Source organism: Giraffa tippelskirchi, chromosome 9 (genome assembly GCF_054371585.1).
Source record: "Giraffa tippelskirchi isolate mGirTip1 chromosome 9, T2T-mGirTip1v1.2.pri, whole genome shotgun sequence".
NCBI classification, from domain to species: domain Eukaryota; kingdom Metazoa; phylum Chordata; class Mammalia; order Artiodactyla; family Giraffidae; genus Giraffa; species Giraffa tippelskirchi.
In genome coordinates this window covers 41353317-41373387 of record NC_137283.1, presented here as the reverse complement: position 1 = coordinate 41373387, position 20071 = coordinate 41353317, and the positions used below count along the sequence as shown (strand labels likewise).

General features: G+C 45.7%; 3 protein-coding genes across 17 annotated transcripts in view; all 3 read left to right on the top strand.

Moving 5' to 3' along the window:
- Positions 1 to 3640, top strand: part of ABHD6 (abhydrolase domain containing 6, acylglycerol lipase) — a 93422-nt gene extending 89782 nt beyond the window's left edge. For all 12 annotated transcript variants that reach the window (XM_081524740.1, XM_081524731.1, XM_081524741.1 and 9 more), the window contains one exon: positions 2264 to 3640. In XM_081524740.1, the coding sequence (XP_081380866.1) occupies positions 2264 to 2440 (177 nt within the window). In that variant the 3' untranslated portion in view covers positions 2441 to 3640. The remainder of the gene's footprint in view (positions 1 to 2263) is intronic.
- A 6500-nt stretch (positions 3641 to 10140) lies between these two features.
- On the top strand, positions 10141 to 19114 carry RPP14 (ribonuclease P/MRP subunit p14). Of its 4 annotated transcripts, none has more exons than XM_081524722.1 (6): positions 10141 to 10280; positions 12983 to 13100; positions 13239 to 13323; positions 15294 to 15370; positions 15814 to 15892; positions 16625 to 19114. In XM_081524722.1, exons 2-6 carry the CDS (start codon positions 13024 to 13026, stop codon positions 16679 to 16681), a joined length of 375 nt encoding a protein of 124 aa, XP_081380848.1. In that variant the 5' UTR covers positions 10141 to 10280; positions 12983 to 13023; the 3' UTR covers positions 16682 to 19114. The 4 variants fall into 4 exon arrangements, with proteins under 4 accessions (XP_081380848.1, XP_081380847.1, XP_081380849.1 ...); XM_081524721.1 differs by lacking the exon at positions 10141 to 10280 and adding an exon at positions 10372 to 10630; XM_081524723.1 differs by lacking the exon at positions 10141 to 10280 and adding an exon at positions 10372 to 11094.
- On the top strand, positions 16801 to 19114 carry HTD2 (hydroxyacyl-thioester dehydratase type 2). Its single transcript, XM_081524729.1, has one exon. It carries the CDS (start codon positions 16801 to 16803, stop codon positions 17305 to 17307), a length of 507 nt encoding a protein of 168 aa, XP_081380855.1. The 3' UTR covers positions 17308 to 19114.
- Positions 19115 to 20071: the final 957 nt, after the last annotated feature.

The window sequence follows — 20071 nt, the reverse complement described above, 5'->3', positions numbered from 1 at the left end:
ATGACTGAGCGACTAACACAGCAACACCAGTTGTGGAGACTGTGAGTCCAAGACCCAGGCTGCAGCAGACTGGTTCCTTGTGGGAGCTGTGAAGCAGAGCCTGTTCCCTGCCTTTCCCTGAGCTCCTGGGAGTTTGCTGGTGAACTTTGGTGTTCTCTGCCTTATAGACGCCTCACCCTGACTTCTGCCTTCATCTTCGCATGATGTTGTCCTGGTTCCTGTGCATCTCTGTGTTTAAACCTCTCATTTTTGTAAGATGCCAGTTATGATAGATTAGGGGTCCACATACTAGGTTAGGAGTCCACTCTGCTCCAGTATGATGTCATCCTAACTAATTACATCCACGATGACCCTGTTTCCCAGGAAAGTCACATTTTGTTAGAACTTCAACATATGAATTTGGGGAGGGGGCACAATCCGTCCATAATAAACCTGCCAATGAAATACTGACTTATACTGCAGAAACTTCCTTTTTAAAGTTTGCAACCATTCTTTAGAAATCATATCTTACTGAACATTCTTGGAAAGTTTAAAACGAAAGGGGGTGGTGGGAAATGCAGCCTTTATAAGGCCCGCAGGCAGACAGAATTACAGTGTCTGTCAAAGGGTATCTGGTCGTCTCACGCTGTTGACCGTCGTGAGAAGGGAAATGGGAGCAAAGGTTTCCCTATTGAGAGAGCTCCCCTGTGGACGCTGAGGTGAAAACCACCATCGTGAGTCCTGGGCAGACTGCACATGCCCACCGCGTGTGTGATGTGAGCACAGGCAGGAAGTCAGGCTGCACCTTAACTGCCCACGACTGTGGGAGGCCCAGGAGAGGAAACTGGGGAGAAGCCAGGTCTGTGCCCCCAGCGCAGGGGGCAGGAAGGGTGGTGGTGCCGGTGTGCAGCCATCTCAGCGTCAGCCAGGTACCCGAGAATGCCTAGCACAGGAACCAGGACATCAGAAGGAGGGAGGACTCACGTGCTCCCTTCACAGCAGCCAAGGGACTGAAAGCAGCTTTGTGGATGCCTGAGCGGAGAAGCGGGACCCAGGCTGGGCCAGCAGGCAGTCATTCAGTCAGAAACCAGAGTTGGAACAATGAAGGCCTTTCTTCATCTCAAATCCCCAAGGTGATGTGGGCTCTCAGGGACCAGCAGGGAGAGGCGAGATCGAGTCAATCTCCCCATCAGCTGTTCCTTCTTGTGTTTTCTCAGCCTGGGGTGCTTGGCACTCTGCTCACCCCACTTCCCGGTGGGCAGCAAATCTTGGTGTTACCAATCTGGGTTGAGGAGAATAAAGCTCAAAAGCAGACAGTGCTCGAATTTGTTGGGATTTTGCTCTTGGTGTTAAGGCCGGAGCAGAGGGGCTGTCTTTTCTGGGGCCGGGGGGGGGGGGGGGCGGGTGTGAGGTGAAGGTGAAAGCGGTGAAGTGAAGGGGGCGAATACAAATCCGACCCTGAAGGAGGAGGAAGTCAGTTAACTGAGTTGGGGTAATAGCAAGGTGTAACCCAGGTGAAACAGAAAGGGAGTTTGAAAACCTGGGAAAGTGGTGGGCTTCACGTTAGAAAAGCACTGGCTGTTATTCACACACTTCAGGGTCTGAGGTCACACAGCTCGGGGATCCCCTGAGGGCCTTCAGGACCTAGTTTTCTGGTTTGTGATAATTCATCTCCCCCTCTTACATCTCTCCTGTGTGGCCTCCCCACAGCTTGGCCTCCCCTAGACCAGCCGCAGGGTGCATTCTCCTGGCCCAGCCTGATCACGTCACTGTCCTTACAGCCCCGAGGCTCCCCGCTGCCCTCAGACTGAGCACGACTCCCAGCACGGCCAGATGTACAGATCCACCCTCCCCGCTCACACAGCACCGGGCTCCTTGCTGTCCCTTGCATGTGCCGTGTCCTCCCACCTGTGTGCTGGTCCCTCTTCCTTGATCTCCCTCCCCTGGGGCTTCTCAGCTCCCAGGATCCTCCCGCATCAGAGTCTTCGCCACCTCGTGCTGCACTTGTCTGCTTTCCAGTCTGGCTTCCCCACCATACCGGGGCATCCTCAGGGCAGGGTCTGTGTTTCCAGCGCAGTGACACTGCAGCAGCATACCTCCTGTCACCGAGCTACAGAGTAAGACGTGAGGCGCGTGGTCACTTCCATCAGAGAGCCACGAGCCCTGACACCGAAATGACTTGGTTCTAAAAATCACCCCCGCCAGGCGTGGACAGGAGTTCTGTCCACGGAGTGCGTTCGGGCCCCTGAACCCTTTCCATCTAGTTTCCTCTCTCGTCCCACAGGTGCTTGATGTGTCCGGGGCGGACATGTTGGCCAAGTCGATCGCCAACTCCCAGGTGGAGCTCCTGGAAAACTGTGGGCACTCGGTGGTGATGGAGAGGCCCAGGAAGACAGCCAAGCTCCTTGTCGACTTCTTAGCTTCTGTACACAACACAGACAACAGCAAGAAGCTGGACTGAGGCCCCGGCCGCAGCCTGAGCTCCACACCCAGCCTCCACTCCCATCTCCAGAACCTGACGCGGCCACCACTTCTCAGGGACCCTGCCCCAAATGCAGAGGGAGCGCCCCCGTCCCTGAGGAAGCCAGCCCCTGCTCCAGCCCTGGTCTCTATAGATCCACAGAGCCTCAGGGGCCATGAAGAAATCTCCAAGATGTTTTTTCACAAAATGCAAATTCACATGGAACAACAAAAGAAAACCTATCCATGAACTACCCAGAAGTCTTCACATTTATGTTACAGAGTGCCCACATTGGACCACTGAGGACATTTCCTTTAAGATGTTCCTCATAGACTGAGAAGGCAATGGCAACCCACTCCAGTACTCTTGCCTGGAAAATCCCATGGATGGAGGAGCCTAAGTAGGCTGCAGTCTATGGGGTCGCTAGGAGTCGGACACGACTAAGCGACTTCACTTTCACTTTTCACTTTCGTGCATTGGAGAAGGAAATGGCAACCCACTCCAGTGTTCTTGCCTGGAGAATCCCAGGGACGGGGGAGCCCAGTGGGCTGCCGTCTATGGGGTCGCACAGAGTCGGACACGACTGAAGCGACTTAGCAGCAGCAGCAGCATAGACTGAGATTCCAGATGTTTCTGTTGCTTCAGACATTCTCCCGCGCATAGTCAGTGGCTGTTTTAGGCGCATTAGCCCCCCTTCACCAAGCCTCTTGTTTATGTCTGATTTAAGTTTTATGTCCCGTGTGTGACTGCCGCCCATCAACTGCAGGACCATGGAGGAACACGGCAGGCTGGAGGAAATATACACGCAGAAGACACGGTCTGCCTCAGCCAGCTTGCAGAGCCACGGAGAACACAGGGGGCTGATTTGACCGGCACCCTGTGTCAGGTTATGTCTCACGTGAACCTGGGCAGTACAGTACAAAGAACCCTAGCAGGGTGGGTTTCCTGGGAATAATTTATTATTAAAAAAAAAACAAGACTAATAAAGCAATAATATTCTAGACATCTATCTAAATAATCAGACTCGGGTTCCACTCCAGAGCACCTCTTTTCTATCTTGCTGTGCTACTGAAAAACCTTTGGATGTTTGTTAATGAATTCTGTGAATTCTGTGAACAATAATGTAATTGAAAATAAATCTAAACTGCTGTAAAAGTGACCACCACAATGACATGAAATAAATGTAATAAGTCTAGATCAGCAACGTGCAAGTGGTTTCTGTTTTAAGCTCTTAATGAAGTATAGTGTTGGCAGATTTTCTGTAAACTTTAAAATGTGTTTCTTGTTTGTTTTCTTAAAATTATTTATTTATTTATTTTTGAAGTATTTTTACTTTTTGTTTAGCTGCTTCAGGTCTTAGTTTCAGCACGCAGAATCTTTTTGGTTGTGGCATGTGAACTCCTAGTTGCAGCATGTGGGGGTAGTTCCCTGACCAGGGATAGAACACGGGCCCCCTGCATTGGAATCCAGGAGGCTTAGCCACTGGACCACAGGGGAATCCCCAAAATGTGTTTTTTAAAGTAAGGCTGTTCTACAGGCATTGGAAGACCTTACTTGCATGCGTTACTAGTTTCATTTCCAGAAATCATGTTTACAGTTTTTTTATTTTAATATTTATGTATTTGGCTATGCCAGGACTTAGTTGTGACATGTCGAATCTTTAGTTGCGGCATGCAAACTCTTAGTTGCGGCTTACAAACTCTTAGTTGCGGCATATGACATCTAGTTCCCTGACCAGGGAGCCAACACAGGCCCCCTATAGTTGGAGTGCGGAGTTTTAGCCACTTGACCACCAGGGATGTCCCATGTTTGCAGTTTTTATTCAGTTGAAATTATACATCCAAAGCAAAAGGTAAGAGTCATCAAACTGTTCTTTTGACTCTTCTGTGTGGCATTTGAAAACCTAAACTCCTCAGAAGATTCCCTCTTTCAAATCTTTTTACAGAGTCTAAAGCCCAGTAGTTCTGGAAATAAAGTGAGAACTTTCTGTGGTGAAGATTGTGGTTTAAATTGAAATTCAGGGCTTAGTCTGATTATTTTAATATATAAAGGAGAGCAGATTATAGATCTTAAAAATAAGAGATGTGAAAATGTGACATCAAACTTTCAGGATGCAGCTAAAGCAGTGCTCACAAGGAAATTTATAGGCTGAAATACAAATACTAGAAAAGAAGAAAGGCTAAAAATTAAATAATTTAAGCTTTTATCTTAAGCTATAAAAAAAGTAAATCAAACCTAGGGGGAGAAAATAGAAGGAAACAGTATAATGAGAGCAGAAATCAGTGAAGCAGAAAAGAAAGTATATATTTGACATGTTGCTTGTTCCAGTCTCTCATATTCACCAAGAACTCTGAGCTTAATGAGGTTCCCAGAGGAGTCAATCACAATAATCACGACAGATATGACTTCGGACAGATGAAGAAACCCCAGACCTTGGATAAGGAGCCCAGATTATTAGCCCTATTAGATGCAGGAATAGTTACCTGCTGGGTTGAACTAAGCATCATGTCCAGAAGCCACTGCCCTGCACCCTCAGTGGAGCCATCCAGAATGGGGCACGTGCTGGCCATCGCCCTTGAAAGGAGAGTGGGCAAGATCTTCAGGACACAGCTCCCGCCTCTTCCTCTGTCACTGGAAAGCACCACTGGAACCCACTCCCTCTGCAGTAGAAGCACGGAGTCCTGACTACTGGACTGTCAGGGAAGTCCCTGGAGAGTTCTTTTGTTTGCTTGTTTATTGATTTATTTTTGGCTGTGCTGGGTCTTCGTTGCTGTGAACGGGCTTTCTCTAGTTGCGATGAGTGGGGGCTACTCTCTAGTTGCGGTGCGTGGGCTTCTTGCGGTGGCTTCTCTTGTTACAGAGCATGGGCTCTAAAGCATAGGCTCAGTAGTTGTGGCACATCGGTTTTGGTGCCCCACAGCATGAGGAATCTTTCTGGACCAGGGATTGAACCCATGTTCTCTGCAGTGGCAGGCAGATTCTTAACCACTTGACTACCAGGGACGTCCCATGAGAGCTGTTTTTGATAGACCTGCAAAGTGGATTTTTCAAGATTTTCTCTTGACCCTGTAATTGTGGTCGTATGGTGCTAGGAAAACTCAAAAGCAGAAAAGCATGTCTCCCTCTTGAGCCCCACTCCCTGCCTTTGTGATTAGGAAGAGCCTGCAGGTTCCTGTGGAATGTCTTTATTGATGGGTCCTATGGAGCGTCTTTAATAACAGTCTTAGAAGGAAGGGGTCATTTATCACAGCCCTGCCTGAAAGACTTATGGAAGCTTCTGAAATAACAGTGGAAAGCCCCAGGAGCCTGGAGCTGGATCGTTAGGACTGCTGAGAATGGACCCTCCAGGCAGACGTTGAAGAGGCTGAGGGACCAGCGATGTTTAGAACTCAATCCACCATTAGTCTGGGCTCCTTGTTCTGGGCAGAAGTGACCCCAGGAGTGACTGGTGCAAGACACTGGATGAGCTGCCTGCCAGTGTAAGTCTTTTCTTCTGTTTGAGCCCCTGAGTTCCTCCTTCTTCCCAGGGAACCTTACTTGCTTTGTCCAAAGGAAGTCCCCGGAAATTACTAGGAGATTGTAATGTGTGTCAGGCTAGGCTGAATCTTGTAAATTACATGACTGAATCAGGTGAACGTGCCAGCTGCTACTCTGTGTTTTCCATGCATCACCTTGTCAACTCTCACGTAGCCCTATAAGAGACAAGGGGACCAAGGCTTGGAAGGGTAAAGTGCCTTGCCCAAGGTCACACAGATAACAAGGGGAGCCTCTTGGTCTGTGACTGAAGGTGACTTGCAAAAGCAATGCTTTCACTGGTTCAGACAGGAGCACTATTGCCTAACTTCCAGTGGAGCCTGAAGTCCTGTTGGCTCACCTGGACCAGGCCATTGTGTGGCTGCTTCAGCTGCAGATCACTGAGGCCGCACCTTGGGCCCCTGCTGAGGAAAGTGGCCCGCCTATTCAGATAAGTTCGGGATCTGCCATTGCTGAGCCGCCTGTGAGGCTGGAAACAAGCTCACCTGGATTCCAGCATCATGTTGCTAAAGGGCCCTCCTCATTCTAGCCTCTTAATAACTGGAACTTATGTTATGCAGTCCCTGGAGGGCTCATTTACCTGGCTGGTACCCTCATCCCTCCTCCACACTCTGGAAATAATCGGGATTGTTTGTCCAAAGCAGATTTCTGGGGTGGGGGAGGGATGTTTTCTGGTTGCCGCAGAGGTCAGGCTGCTGCTCTTGACTGGCGATCACCTGATGAGCACAAGGACTAGACCCCACACTGGTTGGAACCGGCAGGCTGGTCTTTGGGGTTCCCGAAACATCACCTGTTCCCTCACCACCACACAATCAGAAGATCATGCACCCTGTAGCCTCCACCCCAAATGTTGCCTTCAAAAACTTCCTTCAGAGCCATGGGAGAGCTTGGGTCTTCTGAGCATGAGTACCGCTTCTCCTTGCTTGGCCTTGCCATAAACCCTTCTCTGCTCCACACTCTGACCTTTCAGCGTGTGTGGCTTCACTGTGCCTCAGGCACACCAACTAGGGTTGACGACAGTACTAAACCAAGTCTTTTATTAAAAGCAGTAGTTTATCGGGTCTCTTTCAGAAACGTTTGCTAAAATACTCTTTGGCCAGGTTTGGGACCATTTTTAAATGGTCTCTTGGACTCTGTCTGTTTCCCAAGTTTTTCTGTCTCTCTCTCTTCCCCACCCCTTGTCCCATCTCTTTTTCATTGTCTATCTCATATCTGTCTGTCTCCATCACCCACACAGATACTCTCTTAACAGCTGGACACCTGACTCCTCTGATTCTTCATCTTTCCAGTCTTCCAAGGTCACTCCTTGAACCATACAGACTAGGACTTTCCCATCAGCCACTTCTCCCTCCCCCACTCTCATCCCTCCCAAATTGGATGATGTTCATACAGCCTCTCCACTCCCTGAAAGGTGGTTGAAAAAAAGTGGTGGGAGTGGTCACAGATGGGGCAGTGGAAGAGTCCTCTAATTACCTGCTGTGGTCTGGGCCAGAGGGCAGCTGTGCTGGGGCTGTGGTCATAGTGTCTGCAGCTTCCCCGGGACCCAGTGTTGCTGCTGTCTGGGCTGGAAATCATCATGAGGCTGTGGGCTGGGGGTTGCCAGTGCCTGTGATAGGATGAGGGTCTCGTGGGACCTTATGGGGGTGGGGGGAGGGAAAGATGTCCTCTGAGCAACAGGACAGCCCTGTCTGTTGGCTCCTGGAGGAATCTTTCTTTCCCTGGTTTCTGGATCTTTGGACTCTAAGCCCTCAAGACAACGACCAGGAACCTCAGGGCCCACCTAGATGTCTCCCAAGCTCCAGTAAGGATGAGAGGAGAAGAGATTCTTAGGGGCAGAGAGTGGCAGGAGGGACTTCTCTGGCAGTCCAGTGGTTAAGACTCCACTGCAGGGGGTGAGAGTTTGATCCCTGGTTGGGGGACTAAGACCCCACATGCCAAGTGATGCAGCCAAAAAAGAAAAAAAAAAAAAAATGGCACAAAGATGACAATCCCAGTAAGCCAAGTCAAAGCTGACTGGGATGAGTTAACTCTAGTTAACGCTAGAGGGCAACTATGAGTGTTAGACTACAGTCCCCCACCACACCTCACAGAACCAGATGTGATCCTGAATTCAGAAATTTTCAGATTTTACAGAGGTATTATTGCATGTGCACCATACATTGTGTAACACGCCCAGTGAGGTCTGGGGCTGCCTTCTGTGGTCTAATGCATTCGTATTTCTGCTGTATGCTCTGTGCATACCCACAGCACATGGGACAAAAGCTATAAAACGCTTCACCTCAGCTCAGATTAAGCATTATGCCAAATGAAGAAAGATTTGGTTTCCAGATTTTTCTTGGATTCCAGGGTTGCAGATAAGGAACAGTGAACCTGCCCTCCCTGTCCCCTCTCTCCTGCTTTGGGGAGTGGGGGTGGGAGGTGACATCTTGAGGAAAATCTGTTCTTCCAAGTTGGAAGGAGGGGCATGCAGATGGCTATGGTCCAAGGCTCCCTCTGGTGACCGTAAGGTGCAAGTCCTGAGTTTTATTTAACAGGTTTTAACAGTATTATAAAAGTGACGCCTTGTCAGTTTAAAATATATAAACTGGATGCTAAAACATTGTGAGCATCTCCTACACCTTCTACACAGCCCCACCCTTCTTCCATCAGTCCACTTGGAACCCTTCTAGACATTATACTTATGTATATATGTATGTATGTGTACACATAGATACATATAAGTAACTGGTCGAGGCCAGTACGGAACCCAAGTTTGGCCGCTTGCTGCTCGAAAAGTCAATACTCAGAGATGAGTGAAAAAAGTTGCTTTATTCAGGCACTTTTGCGTGGCACCTGGCACAAAGTAAGCCCTTGGTTAATATTAGCTATGATGGACTATGTCTGAGACCATCTCCTAATTGTGGGTTAGAGGAAAAAGGTTTTAAAGGGGGAGTTTCAGGAGTGCCAAGCAAGGGGCTACATGCAGAACAGCACAGTCAGTTCCAATAATTATCTCCAGACTGGTTGTGCAGCGGTCTGGTCAGCATCATCTTGATGGTTTTATATGTAATCAATCAGTAATCTACTCCAAGGTTGGGCTGTTTCCATCTCCTTAAGGCCAGACCCTGGAATTCTCAAGTGAGCAAGATGAATTCTCTTCTACTTACACATGGAAGGACTTCTGTACCCAAGAAGGGCTCACAGGGTCCTGCTTGGTTTCACTCCTCCCCTTTTTTTGCTTCTTTTCAATCCTGAGGGGAACAGGGGCAGGACAAGAAAGGGAATAAAGTTTTGGATCGAGAGACTAATCATAAACTTGTCAAGGGAACTCGTTTTAGGGGTACTTGGTAGGAGTTGAGAGCTGGGCACTGGATGCCAGTGGTGGAGCCAACACAGACAAGGCCCCAACCTCTTGGGCTTTACATTCAAGTTTTGGCAGCCCCAGGCCCTCTCCTATAAATACCCCTGACATATCACATAATTGGTGGTAATATGATGCACTGTGGAGAGAACTGTCTAGAATCAGATGTACTTCTAACTGTGTGCTCTTGATCTTAGCCTATTGTGCCTCAGTTTCCATCTCTGTAAAATGGATCTTAATGATAGTCTCCTTAGGATTGTGTGAGAGTTGCATGAGATAATGTAGTTTTTTGCATAGTGCCTGGCACAAAGTAAGCACTTGATTAATATTAGCTATTATTATTGAATACACACGGTATGTTTCATGAGTACAGGGGCCATATCATCTTGTTCCCAGTACCTGTCACATAATAGGGGCTCAGCAAGTATTCAATTCACGAATAGATGATACTTGGTTTACATTTGGAAACAGAACCATCTGGACTTTTTATGTTAACCCAGACAGAATACCTACTATGCGCTGGGAGCCACAACATACACGGAGAAAGGGTCCTGTCCTTGGTGAGTGCTTTACATAGGAGATGCTCACCAGAAGAGATGCTAGGTACAAATTTTTTTGAACGAGTGAAGGCATGAGTGAATGAATGACTGCGAAACGAGCTCCTGGGCAGAGTCCCTTACCCCACGCAGACATTTGCACACACGGCTTTCTGCAGAGGGGCACTAGAGGGCACTAAGCATGGCGAGTCTCAGATTCAGAGTTACTTCTGGGTCCTTAGGAGAACTCCGCGCGGTGGCGTCACATCCGCTCTCCATGTCACGCATCCGGGGGCGTGGCAGAGAGGAGCCAAACGTAAACACCCCGGAGTTTCCCCAGGCTGCAGGCTGCGCCGTAGCTCCACGTCTTGGTGGATTCTTGCAGTGAATAAAAGTCCGGGAGGCGTCAGACTAGTCCGACGGAGAGCGGGTAGGCGGAAGCCCACTGCGGGGAGACTTTTCCGGGAGCGGGCTCAGTTGGCCGCACTGGTGACGTATGGACGTGCGCGCCAGGGGAGCGTGCGTAAGGTGGAGGGACTGCGGGCAACGAGGAGCGTCCGGGGGTAATTCCCGCTCGGGCCGCGGACGCCACGGGCTAAGGCGAGGCCGGGCCGCGGACCATCCCGGGCTTCTCTGCGACGCGGTCTCAGACGCACGGGACGGCTGAGAGGACTGAGCGAGACCACGTGTGCAGAGCTCATGCGCCTGGCCTCAGGCGGGCACGAAATCAGTGGCGGAAGTTAATCAGAAAAAGTTGAAAACGACTTCACCTGCCCAACAGTAGGGAATCGAGAGCTCTTTTTTTTTTTTAATCATTGATTTCGTCTCAAAATTTTATATTGAATGCCTGCCGTATGCGATGTATTGCTTTAGGTTTTTGGGAAACAACAGAGAACACGACAGAAACCCCCCTGTTTCTTTTGGAGCGTATATGCTAGTAGGGCTGGGGAGGGAAATTGAAATAAAGAACAAATGAACTTGACAGTTAATGTTGGAGGGTGGTGAATGTCTTGAGGAAAAAGTAAAGCAGGGGCACGGGGCGGTGACGTTAGATAAAAATGCTACTGGAACAGATCGGGGGCTGAAGTTGAACAAAGTCATGAAAGAGGCAAGGGAGTGAGCCACTTGGCTATCTGGAGGAAGATTATTTCTAGCATGTGGAAAAGCTAGGAGAGACTTCCAGAGACCGGAGGGAAAAAGCTGGAGCTGGGGAGGCCGGCGTGGTGGAAGGAACTGAGCAGAGGGTGAGTGGTAAGACACGAGGTGAGGTGAAGGCGTGGAAAGTAGCGGCTATCGATCAGGTTGGATCTTACAGGGCTGTAAAGACTTTGGCTTACTCTGAAAGGGGAACCTTTGCAAGGCTTCGAGCAGAGAAATGATGTGGCCTGATTAGTTTTTAATAGGGTCACCCAGGCTGCTGTAGAGACGAGACTGGGGAGGGAAGCAGGGACACTTGTTACTAATAAGTCAGGTTGTGAGTATCCCTGCAGCTACCAAAAAGGCTGACTTGAGGGATGGTGATGATAGCCACAGTGGAAGTGCTCACATTTTCCCGGTGAGCCTGGTGAACGTGCCAGGCTGCAGGGAGACAGGTTGTTGGCATTAAGTACATTTATATTGTTGTACAGCCATCACCATTATCCATTTCCAGAATGCTGTGTGAGTCTTTGTTATTATTGGCATCCTAAGCCCCAGCCCCATCTTACTCATCTACCTCAGACAGCCAACTCTTCTAAAGTACTCAGTAACACTTCAAAAATAGCTGTTGTGTGCTGGGCAATAAGTGGAATGATTGAGAGTCCTGTTCTCCTTGTCCTTTTAGTTAGGGGAGACTCTGATGGTGGGGAAAGAAGCAGTAGGTACAGTCTGAAATCAGAGATACTCTTGAATATACAGGGCTCACACTACTACCAATTGATCAGTCATGTATTTAGTAAGTGTTAGTTGAATATTGTGTGTCAAACTCAGTTAATATTCATGATTGTTGAATGGATGGTTGGATGTAGCTGCTTGACCCTGACTTCTCCTTTTCTCTTGAAGTCATCATCTGGGAGTGATTGGAACTGGGCCCAGAGATGTGTTTGTAAATGCTGGTTTATAGCTATGTGACTTTGGAAAAGTCCCTTTCCATGGTTGGACCTCAGTTTCCTGGTCCCTTTAGTGAGGGGAGCAGATATTAAATAAATAGACAATATTAAAAGCCTCCATAACAAAAGAACTTAAAACAGGGTGTCGGAGAAGACCTCCTTGAAGAGATGATGTTCCTAGAAGAGGTGAACTTTAAGTTAAAATGTGAAGGCTGAGTAGGAGTGGTCCAGAGTGAGAGTGAGGTGGGAGTGGAGCCAAGGACAGGGATTCTGTACAGGGGGACCAGTGTGTTCTGAGTTCTTGAAAGTCCCGTATCTGTTAGAAATGGCTTGAGTGTCCATTCCAGACATTCCTCTTCAGACCTTTGCTGTTGAAGCTCAGTCTTTTAGGAGGCTGCCACATAACACTGTGCAGGCCTGGCCTCCAGACAGAGAACAGGCAGGTCCAGCGTTGGGGGAGTCCAGCAGAGCTGCCACCCCTCATTCTCTTCATGTTCTTTGTTGACTGAGAGTAAAGAAGAAGAGGTCCCAGATTGTACTCCTTGATGCTTTTATTTATTATTTGCATTAAGAGGCATCATGCCTGAGTGGTCTTGAGGGGACTCAGGAGCAGTTAGAATCTCTTTGTGCCTTTGGGCAGGTAGTAGCCATCTTTGCCAGCACTCAGTATTCTCATCTCCAAAATGGGGATGCTAATAGCATTTACCTGCTGGGATCATTTTGAAGATGTGACCTAAAGTATGTGAAGTATTTAGCACAGAGCTGGGTACTTAGGGAAAATGTTTGCTGGGATTTAAATAAGAATACAGCGGTCTGGCATATGTAAAATATAGAAAAGGGAAAATGTTTGCTGGGATTTAAATAAGAATACAGCGGTCTGGCATATGTAAAATATAGAAACTTCTTTTGTGTCTGTACAGGTAACATCAGCTTGACCAGAATTAGATGAGTTATTGTACTAGGAGTTCTTTCAGAAAATCAGATAGCTCAAATTCTCTTTAAAAAAAAAAAAGTGAAAAATAGCTTATATCTTTGTAATTTTTAGCCATCTTGACTCAAGGTAGATGTGATCAGCACTGGAAAAAGATGCCAGCCCCAGCCACCCCATATGAAAGAATTGTTTACAAAAATCCCTCTGAGTACCACTACATGAAAGTCCGCCTGTAAGTTCCATCTCCTAAGTTTCTTATTTTTTTTAATTGAAGTTTAGTTGATTTACTTAAGTTTTATTTTGATTACTTTTTTGTGAATCTGAGTAGTATGAAATTTAACACAGTGCATTTAAAATTTTTTCCTTCCAGAGAATTTCAGGATTGTGGGGTTGGACTGAATGCTGCACAATTCAAACAGCTGCTTATTTCAGCCCTTAAGGACCTGTTTGGTGAGGTATGGAATCACTTGGTAGTTTGAACACCACTAAGATTTTGTAGGGGCTTCCCAGGTGACACTAGTGGTAAAGAACCTGCCTGCCAATGGAGGAGACATAAGAGACGCAGGTTTGATCCCTAGGTTGGGAAGATCCCCTGGAGCAGGGCATGGCGACCCACTCCAGTCTTCTTGCCTGGAGAATCCCACGGACAGAGGAGCCTGGCGGGCTACATTCCATAGGGTCACACAGAATCGGACACGACTGAAGCGATTTAGCATGAAGATTTTGTAGGACATACTGAAAGAACATTTTTCCAAAAATTACATTAAAACCACATTTGAAACTGTAGAAGCAGAGTTTTAGAAGTGATGAATTTTGAGTAGTTTTTTTCTAATATGGCTTTTAGTTGACAAGAAACTTGTGAAGCAAACAGTTTAGTGTAGTGCTACTAAAACTATGGTGCAGACTGGCAACCTGCAAACTGTTTTTTTTTTCTTTTTCTTGCCCACTGTGAGGATTAGTGGCTTGTATCAGAATGTCAGTTAGCACACCATTTCCTTTACTGAGACAGTCTTCAGTGAGAAAGTCTGACCTGAGGTAAATACTATGTCCACAGATATTTTCAATTTCCACTCTGGTGTGGCTCCTTATCTTATCACAGACCAGCACTTCTGAGTAGTACTGTTTCAGCATTCACTTGAAAACAAACAGAGTTTTGAAGAGAAAACAAAGACAGATGATTCTCAGGAAATTATTTCCTGGTACATATGTTTTATTAAATTAAAATCTGTCAAGCACTCATCAAAATGAAAAACTTTTACTCTGCAACAGACTTGGTTCAGAGGCTGAAAAAACAAATTACAGACTGGGGGGAATACATTGGCAAACCACATAAGGACTGATACCTGGAATATATAAAGATCTCTTAAAACTCAATAGTAAAAGAAACACAAACAGTCTGATTAGAAAATCAGCAGAAGTTGGCATTTCCTGGAGGCCTAGTGTTTAGGATTGACACTTTCACTGCAGAGGCCGGGATTCACTCTCTGGGGAACCACATGCCACGTGGCTTGGTGCAGCCAGAATATAAAAGCCAATCCCCAAAAGTGATATGTTGAGTGATTCCATTTATATAATGCTCCCGAAATAATGTAACTATCATACATAACTATCTAGTCTAGAGACAGATGAGTGTTTGCATGGGTTGAGGGCTGAGGAGGCAAGTTGAAAGAGAGCCTTGTGGTGCTATAGCTCTTTATCTTGATTACGGTAATGGTTACATTAAACAATCGATATGACAGTGTTGCATAGAACTACACATATGCACATGTAAACAAATATGAGTGCATGTATAACTGGCAAAGTCAGAATAAGCTCTGATTTATTAATTTTGGTTTTCTGGTTTTGATGTTATACTGTAGTTACGCAAGATGCTGACAGTGCGGGAGGCTGAGTGAAGGGTGCATGGAACCTTCCTGTACATTTCTTTGCAATGTAATATGACTCTAGTTTTTCAAAGTAAAAAGTGTGAGGAAAAAAAAAATCCATGCACCTTCTGTATGTCAAGTATGAAACCTGATTCCTGGGGATGTAGCTGTAAACAAACAGACATGGCTTCTGCCTCACGGACTATCGGTATTGGTGTTGGTTATGTTAGTAGGAAACTATGTTGAACAATTAATGGCAAGAATGGTGAGTATTATGAAAAGAATGGTGGGTCCTGTATGTGAAAGAGCATAGCAAGCTACTGAACTTAATCTTGGGCATCAGGGAAGAAACAATTTAAACAAAGACTTGAGAAAAGTAAAGAGGTCTTAGCAACATGGAAAGGTATAGGAAGAATGATCCAGGTAAAGGGAGCTGTAAAAAAACGGGCCTCATACTCCAGCACCATTAAATAAAATACAGATTTTTTGGAGGAGAAAAGCAATTAGAGTTCAAGAGTAAGGATGATACACATCTGCTAACAGTATCATTCTCTTCTTAGGTTGGTGCTGCCTTACCTTTGGACGTTCTAACCTATGAAGAGAAGACCCTGTCAGCCATCCTGAGGATATGCAGCAGGTGTGACTGACGGTGGAACCTTCTAGTGTAACAGAGCAGAGAGATGGATGGTAAAAAACAGCAGAAGTGTTCCCTTCTGAGAATGAGGAGAGTTTTGTCCTTGTGAACTCCAAGCAGCTTTTGGAAGTTTAAATGGGGGAGAATGTGAACACTCACCCACTAGGAACTTAGAGTCCAGAGAGCCAGACTTGGGATTTACTTACTGCTGTAGTGTTTCCCAGTTGATAGTCATGGTTGCAGACTCAGAAGTGGGTATTTTACAAACATGGCTGATTGAGGTTCATTTTGTTCTCTGCCTTGACATGGTATGCTTTTATTTGTAAAGTTTTCTTATTTAAATCAGGTTTCTGGTAGAAACTACTTTCTGGCCCATCACAGAAAAAAGTACGAGTGAGATGCTGCAGAGACGAATCTTTATTGATGCTTTCTTGGTCTTTCCGTAGTGGTCTTGTCAAATTGTGGAGCTCTCTGACCCTGTTAGGATCCTATAAAGGCAAGAACTGTGCTTTCAGAGTGATTCAGGTAAAGACACCTTCACATACTCCAGTTGAAGCTGAGTAGTAGACAAAATTGCTTATTAATACGTGTGCCATTTTTGCTTGCATAAATCTAGTGTGGTTAATGCCATCCAGCTGGGAGGGGGAAACCCAGGGCGTCAGTAGTTATGAAAACGTGAGACAGAACGCTTAGATTTTAGGTTGTATGGGAGAGGTTTGGGGATAAAACTTGGAACACCTGTGGAAAAGTCTTTTATTGCTTAATGCCTCGTGCCTAATGTATTGAAATGTTCTCTCTGAGCTTGTCATGCCCATTTATTTATCTCAAGCTAGCTCTCAAGATCGGAGAAGGCAATGGCTACCCACTCCAGTACTCTTGCCTGGAAAATCCCATAGATGGAGAAGCCTGGTAGGCTGCAGTCCATGGGGTCACTAGGAGTCAGACACTACTGAGGGACTTCATTTTCACTTTTCACTTCCATGCATTGGGGAAAGAAATGGCAACCCACTCCAGTGTTCTTGCCTGGAGAATCCCAGGGACAGGGGAGCCTGGTGGGCTGCCGTCTATGGGGTCGCACAGAGTTGGACACGACTAGAGTGACTTAGCAGCAGCAACAGCAGCTCTCGAGATGCTCTTTAAAATGCTACCGCATTGATTTGGCTTCTCCTATAAAACGGAGCATGTTTCTACACTGTCCTGGATTTCCAGGCAATTTTCTCCTGATACTGCCTTAAAATGTTTTTCCCTCTCTTACAGGTTTCTCCATTTCTCCTTGCATTATCTGGCAATAGTAGGGAACTAGTATTGAATTGAGTAGTCTTCAATTTGAGGAAATATTCCTCACTCTCAAAAGTACTTTTTGGTGCCAGCATAATGTTTGGAGACTGAAGCAGCCCAAAAGCTCCTGTCGGTGGAATTTGAGAGTGCTGAAGATGTTCCCAGTAATGTCCAGCCATCGCCTTTGGTGGGGTAGGCTTCACAGAAGAATCTGCCTGAGCCAAGCAGTGCTGAACGGGCAGCGCTTAGAGCACATGCATCTCAGGGTTGGAGACCGGGCTGAACTCAGGAGGGCCTTCACACAGAGGGACGTGGCCACCTTCTCAGAGTTGACAGGGGATGTCAATCCTTTGCACTTAGACGAAGATTTTGCAAAACATACCAGATTTGGAAAGACAATTGTCCATGGAGTTTTGATCAATGGACTTATTTCAGCTCTCCTCGGTACTAAAATGCCAGGGCCAGGCTGTGTGTTTCTTTCCCAGGAAATTAACTTTCCAGCCCCTTTATATGTTGGGGAAATTGTTTTAGCTTCTGCAGAAGTGAAAAAGCTGAAGCGGTTCATTGCCATTATTGCAGTATCATGTTACGTACTAGAAAGTAAAAAGACTGTTATGGAAGGCCGGGTTAAAGTTATGGTCCCAGAAGCTCCCAAATCCTGAAATACGTCTTTAAAGATACAAGTTCAGGCATCAGTGTTGTTATTATTGAAAGCCTCTGGGGAAAACAGGGATTGCTGTTCTTCAGCAAGGACGGGCTCATAGACCTGTACTGGGGAGGGAGCAGGCAGGGAGATGTTCCAGTGTCCACTTATGCTTCACTCCGGCTTAAGTGTATTTATCATCTATCTAGGTTTTCAACACTGAAAAAATATAGGCAATTGGTGGTCCAGTGGTTAGGACCGTAGGCTTTCACTGCCAGGGGCAGGGATCCAATCCCTAGTCAGGAAAGTAGGATCCCACAAGCCGTGTGGTACAGCGCGCACGCGCATGCGCATACACACACGTGAACAGAGGAGATCAGAGGTGATTCTAAGGTTGCACATTGTTAACCAGGCTCCCATGAGGTGCCATTAAAAAGAAAAGAAAAAAAAAACTGAAAAAAGTGTTAGGAAAGTTATTGTTTAGCTTAATGTTCTACATTTAGGATTTGAAACCTAATTAGATTTGCATTCAGATAACACAAACCTACCTATATCTGTGTAGAATAAGAATTTACTAAAGTCACTGAGTTTATAAGTAGCAAGCATTTAATTATTAAAGGCAATGATGGAAGATAGGTCATCTTTGAACACCTATCTTTTAACAGTAAATATTGTTAGATCTTGTTCTTCAGCAGTTTCTGAATCAGAGTTTATTATAATTTGTTACTGTTTACACCAAGATGGTGATTTATTGACCCTTCAGTGTCACTTGTCCTTTGGATGGTTTTCCTGTCACTGGGGGAGGGCTTATGTGCATCTTTGGACTCAGTTCTGTAAGCTCTTTTAGTTTCATCTCTAAAGCATGGATAATGACTCCATACAGGAGTGCTGGAGATGACAGAAACAAATAGGTAAGCCAGCCTCTATAAACGGTAGCTACTGCTGTTGTCATTCTTGTCTGTGAGCAAGGTTACAGGTTTCCTGAGTTTGGAGCTATCTGGCCAAAAATTAAAGAACAAATCAGTCTTTCAGGATGTCAGCCAATCTCCTTTGGTTTTCTAAACCTGGAATAGATCTTGAGTGCAGAGTTTCTATTTTAGCAATCCAGGTGATTTTTTTCTCTCCCTTGAAAATATTTTGCAGGTCCCCACCCATTATATAAATAATACATGCTTTTATTAAAATAATTGTAAGATAAAAAACATTGAAGGAACACTGTGGTGGCCACGTTCTTAAGAGTTGAGGGGTGTTAGAGAAGAAACATGCCTAATTTGTTATTACTAGTCATCCTGTACACAGCCAGCACTATTAAGACGACGATCTATAGTAGAACATACAGGTAGTCCCTCTGTGCTCTGTGGCTTTAGATGGTGGCTTAGACCATGGTTGGTTGCTTTGATCAGGAAGATAAGATCATGTTAATTGGTTGCGACCACCCACATTTCCTGGAAAAAAAATTTTCTCTTCCTGCTCTTGGATCAGTAACTAGATTTTTTTTAATTTGTTTACATCAAGGGGATCCTTAAAACAGACTGCTAGAAAGAATTGTTCTCATCACTAGAGGGCGGTGTTGTGTATAAATGAGTAGTGTAATATTGTACCACATTCTAGTTTGTGTTGGTAATGTGGAAAATACCAAAATCAGGGTGCAGAGCAAGGATGCCATTATCATGAGTTTCAGAATGGGAAGCTTATACAGGTTCAGGTTCACCTGAAGAAGGTTTATGTATAGGTGAAGCACGGTACAGGCAGATAATTGGATGTGACATTGGAAAACAAAATGGAGAACTTGAGACACAAAATAAACACTTAATGCTGAGACCATCTATTCCTGCGGAACTCATTCTCTGAGACTTAATTGCAGTCCTGAAGTATGGGTCTGCAAGTGGAGTGGAGTGTGATCATTGATACTATAAGTTACCGTTCTTTCAATGATAAGCCAAGTTTCTACAGTAATTCTAATTCTTTAAACAGTTTTATTAAGTTACTGTTCCATTTTATAGGCAAGCCATTGTATAGGCTCTATGACTTGCCCTGGGTTGTACAGCTAGTGTGCGGTAGAGCTGGGATTCACATGGGCCTGCCTGGCTCCAGAGCATTTCTTTTTTCCATTACCCTGTGGGTCTTAAAATGTCCCCATCCTGGCACACTGTCAGTTTCTATAATAGTATCTTATGTTGCATTTGTATTTGGAACTACCATTGTACATAATTTTTTTTCTATTTAGAATATTCTGGATCTTATTCCCTGTTACAGTTTTAATGTTTTCCTCGCTGTTACTTGATGGCTTCTACCAATACCTATTGCCTGCACTTTTTTCTAAGTTGATATTCAGTGAGTGTCTTCAGAGCAGAATTACTGAAACAGTTACTCTAAAGATGAAACTGTGCAAGTCAGGCAAGGTGGGGACTTGTGTATATGAGATCTGAAGGATAGCTGATTAATAGTGTGTAACTTAAAGTAGCTTCTCAGTAGGAATGTTGCCTTTTTTTTTTTTTTAATGCTCCGTAGATGTCATGGTCTTCTTTGATCTTTATAAACCGAAAAAAGATGGAACAGAGAAGTAGGCAAGGATTTAGGGAAACTCGGTAAATGATGACTTGTTATTTTTACGCTGAGCCAAGATTCTCAGACCACCTATGCTTTGTTAAAGCTGACTATAACACGAACTAGCTAGCTGGCTTTTTCATTTTGAGCTCTCTCAAGTTGCCAGAAAGAGTGACTCTTCTAATGAAAGCAGGAGTGACTCTCATGTAGGAAATCCTCTTCAAGTAATTGAGAAG

Excerpts from the sequence above, each read along its gene's own strand:
- RPP14 (XM_081524722.1), top strand. The coding sequence starts at position 13,024 with ATGCCAGCCCCAGCCACCCCATATGAAAGAATTGTTTACAAAAATCCC. Across the intron at positions 13,101-13,238 it reads CACTACATGAAAGTCCGCCT|AGAATTTCAGGATTGTGGGG; the intron begins GTAAGTTCCATC and ends TTTTCCTTCCAG. Across the intron at positions 15,371-15,813 it reads ATCCTGAGGATATGCAGCAG|TGGTCTTGTCAAATTGTGGA; the intron begins GTGTGACTGACG and ends GTCTTTCCGTAG.
- HTD2 (XM_081524729.1), top strand. The coding sequence starts at position 16,801 with ATGTTCCCAGTAATGTCCAGCCATCGCCTTTGGTGGGGTAGGCTTCAC.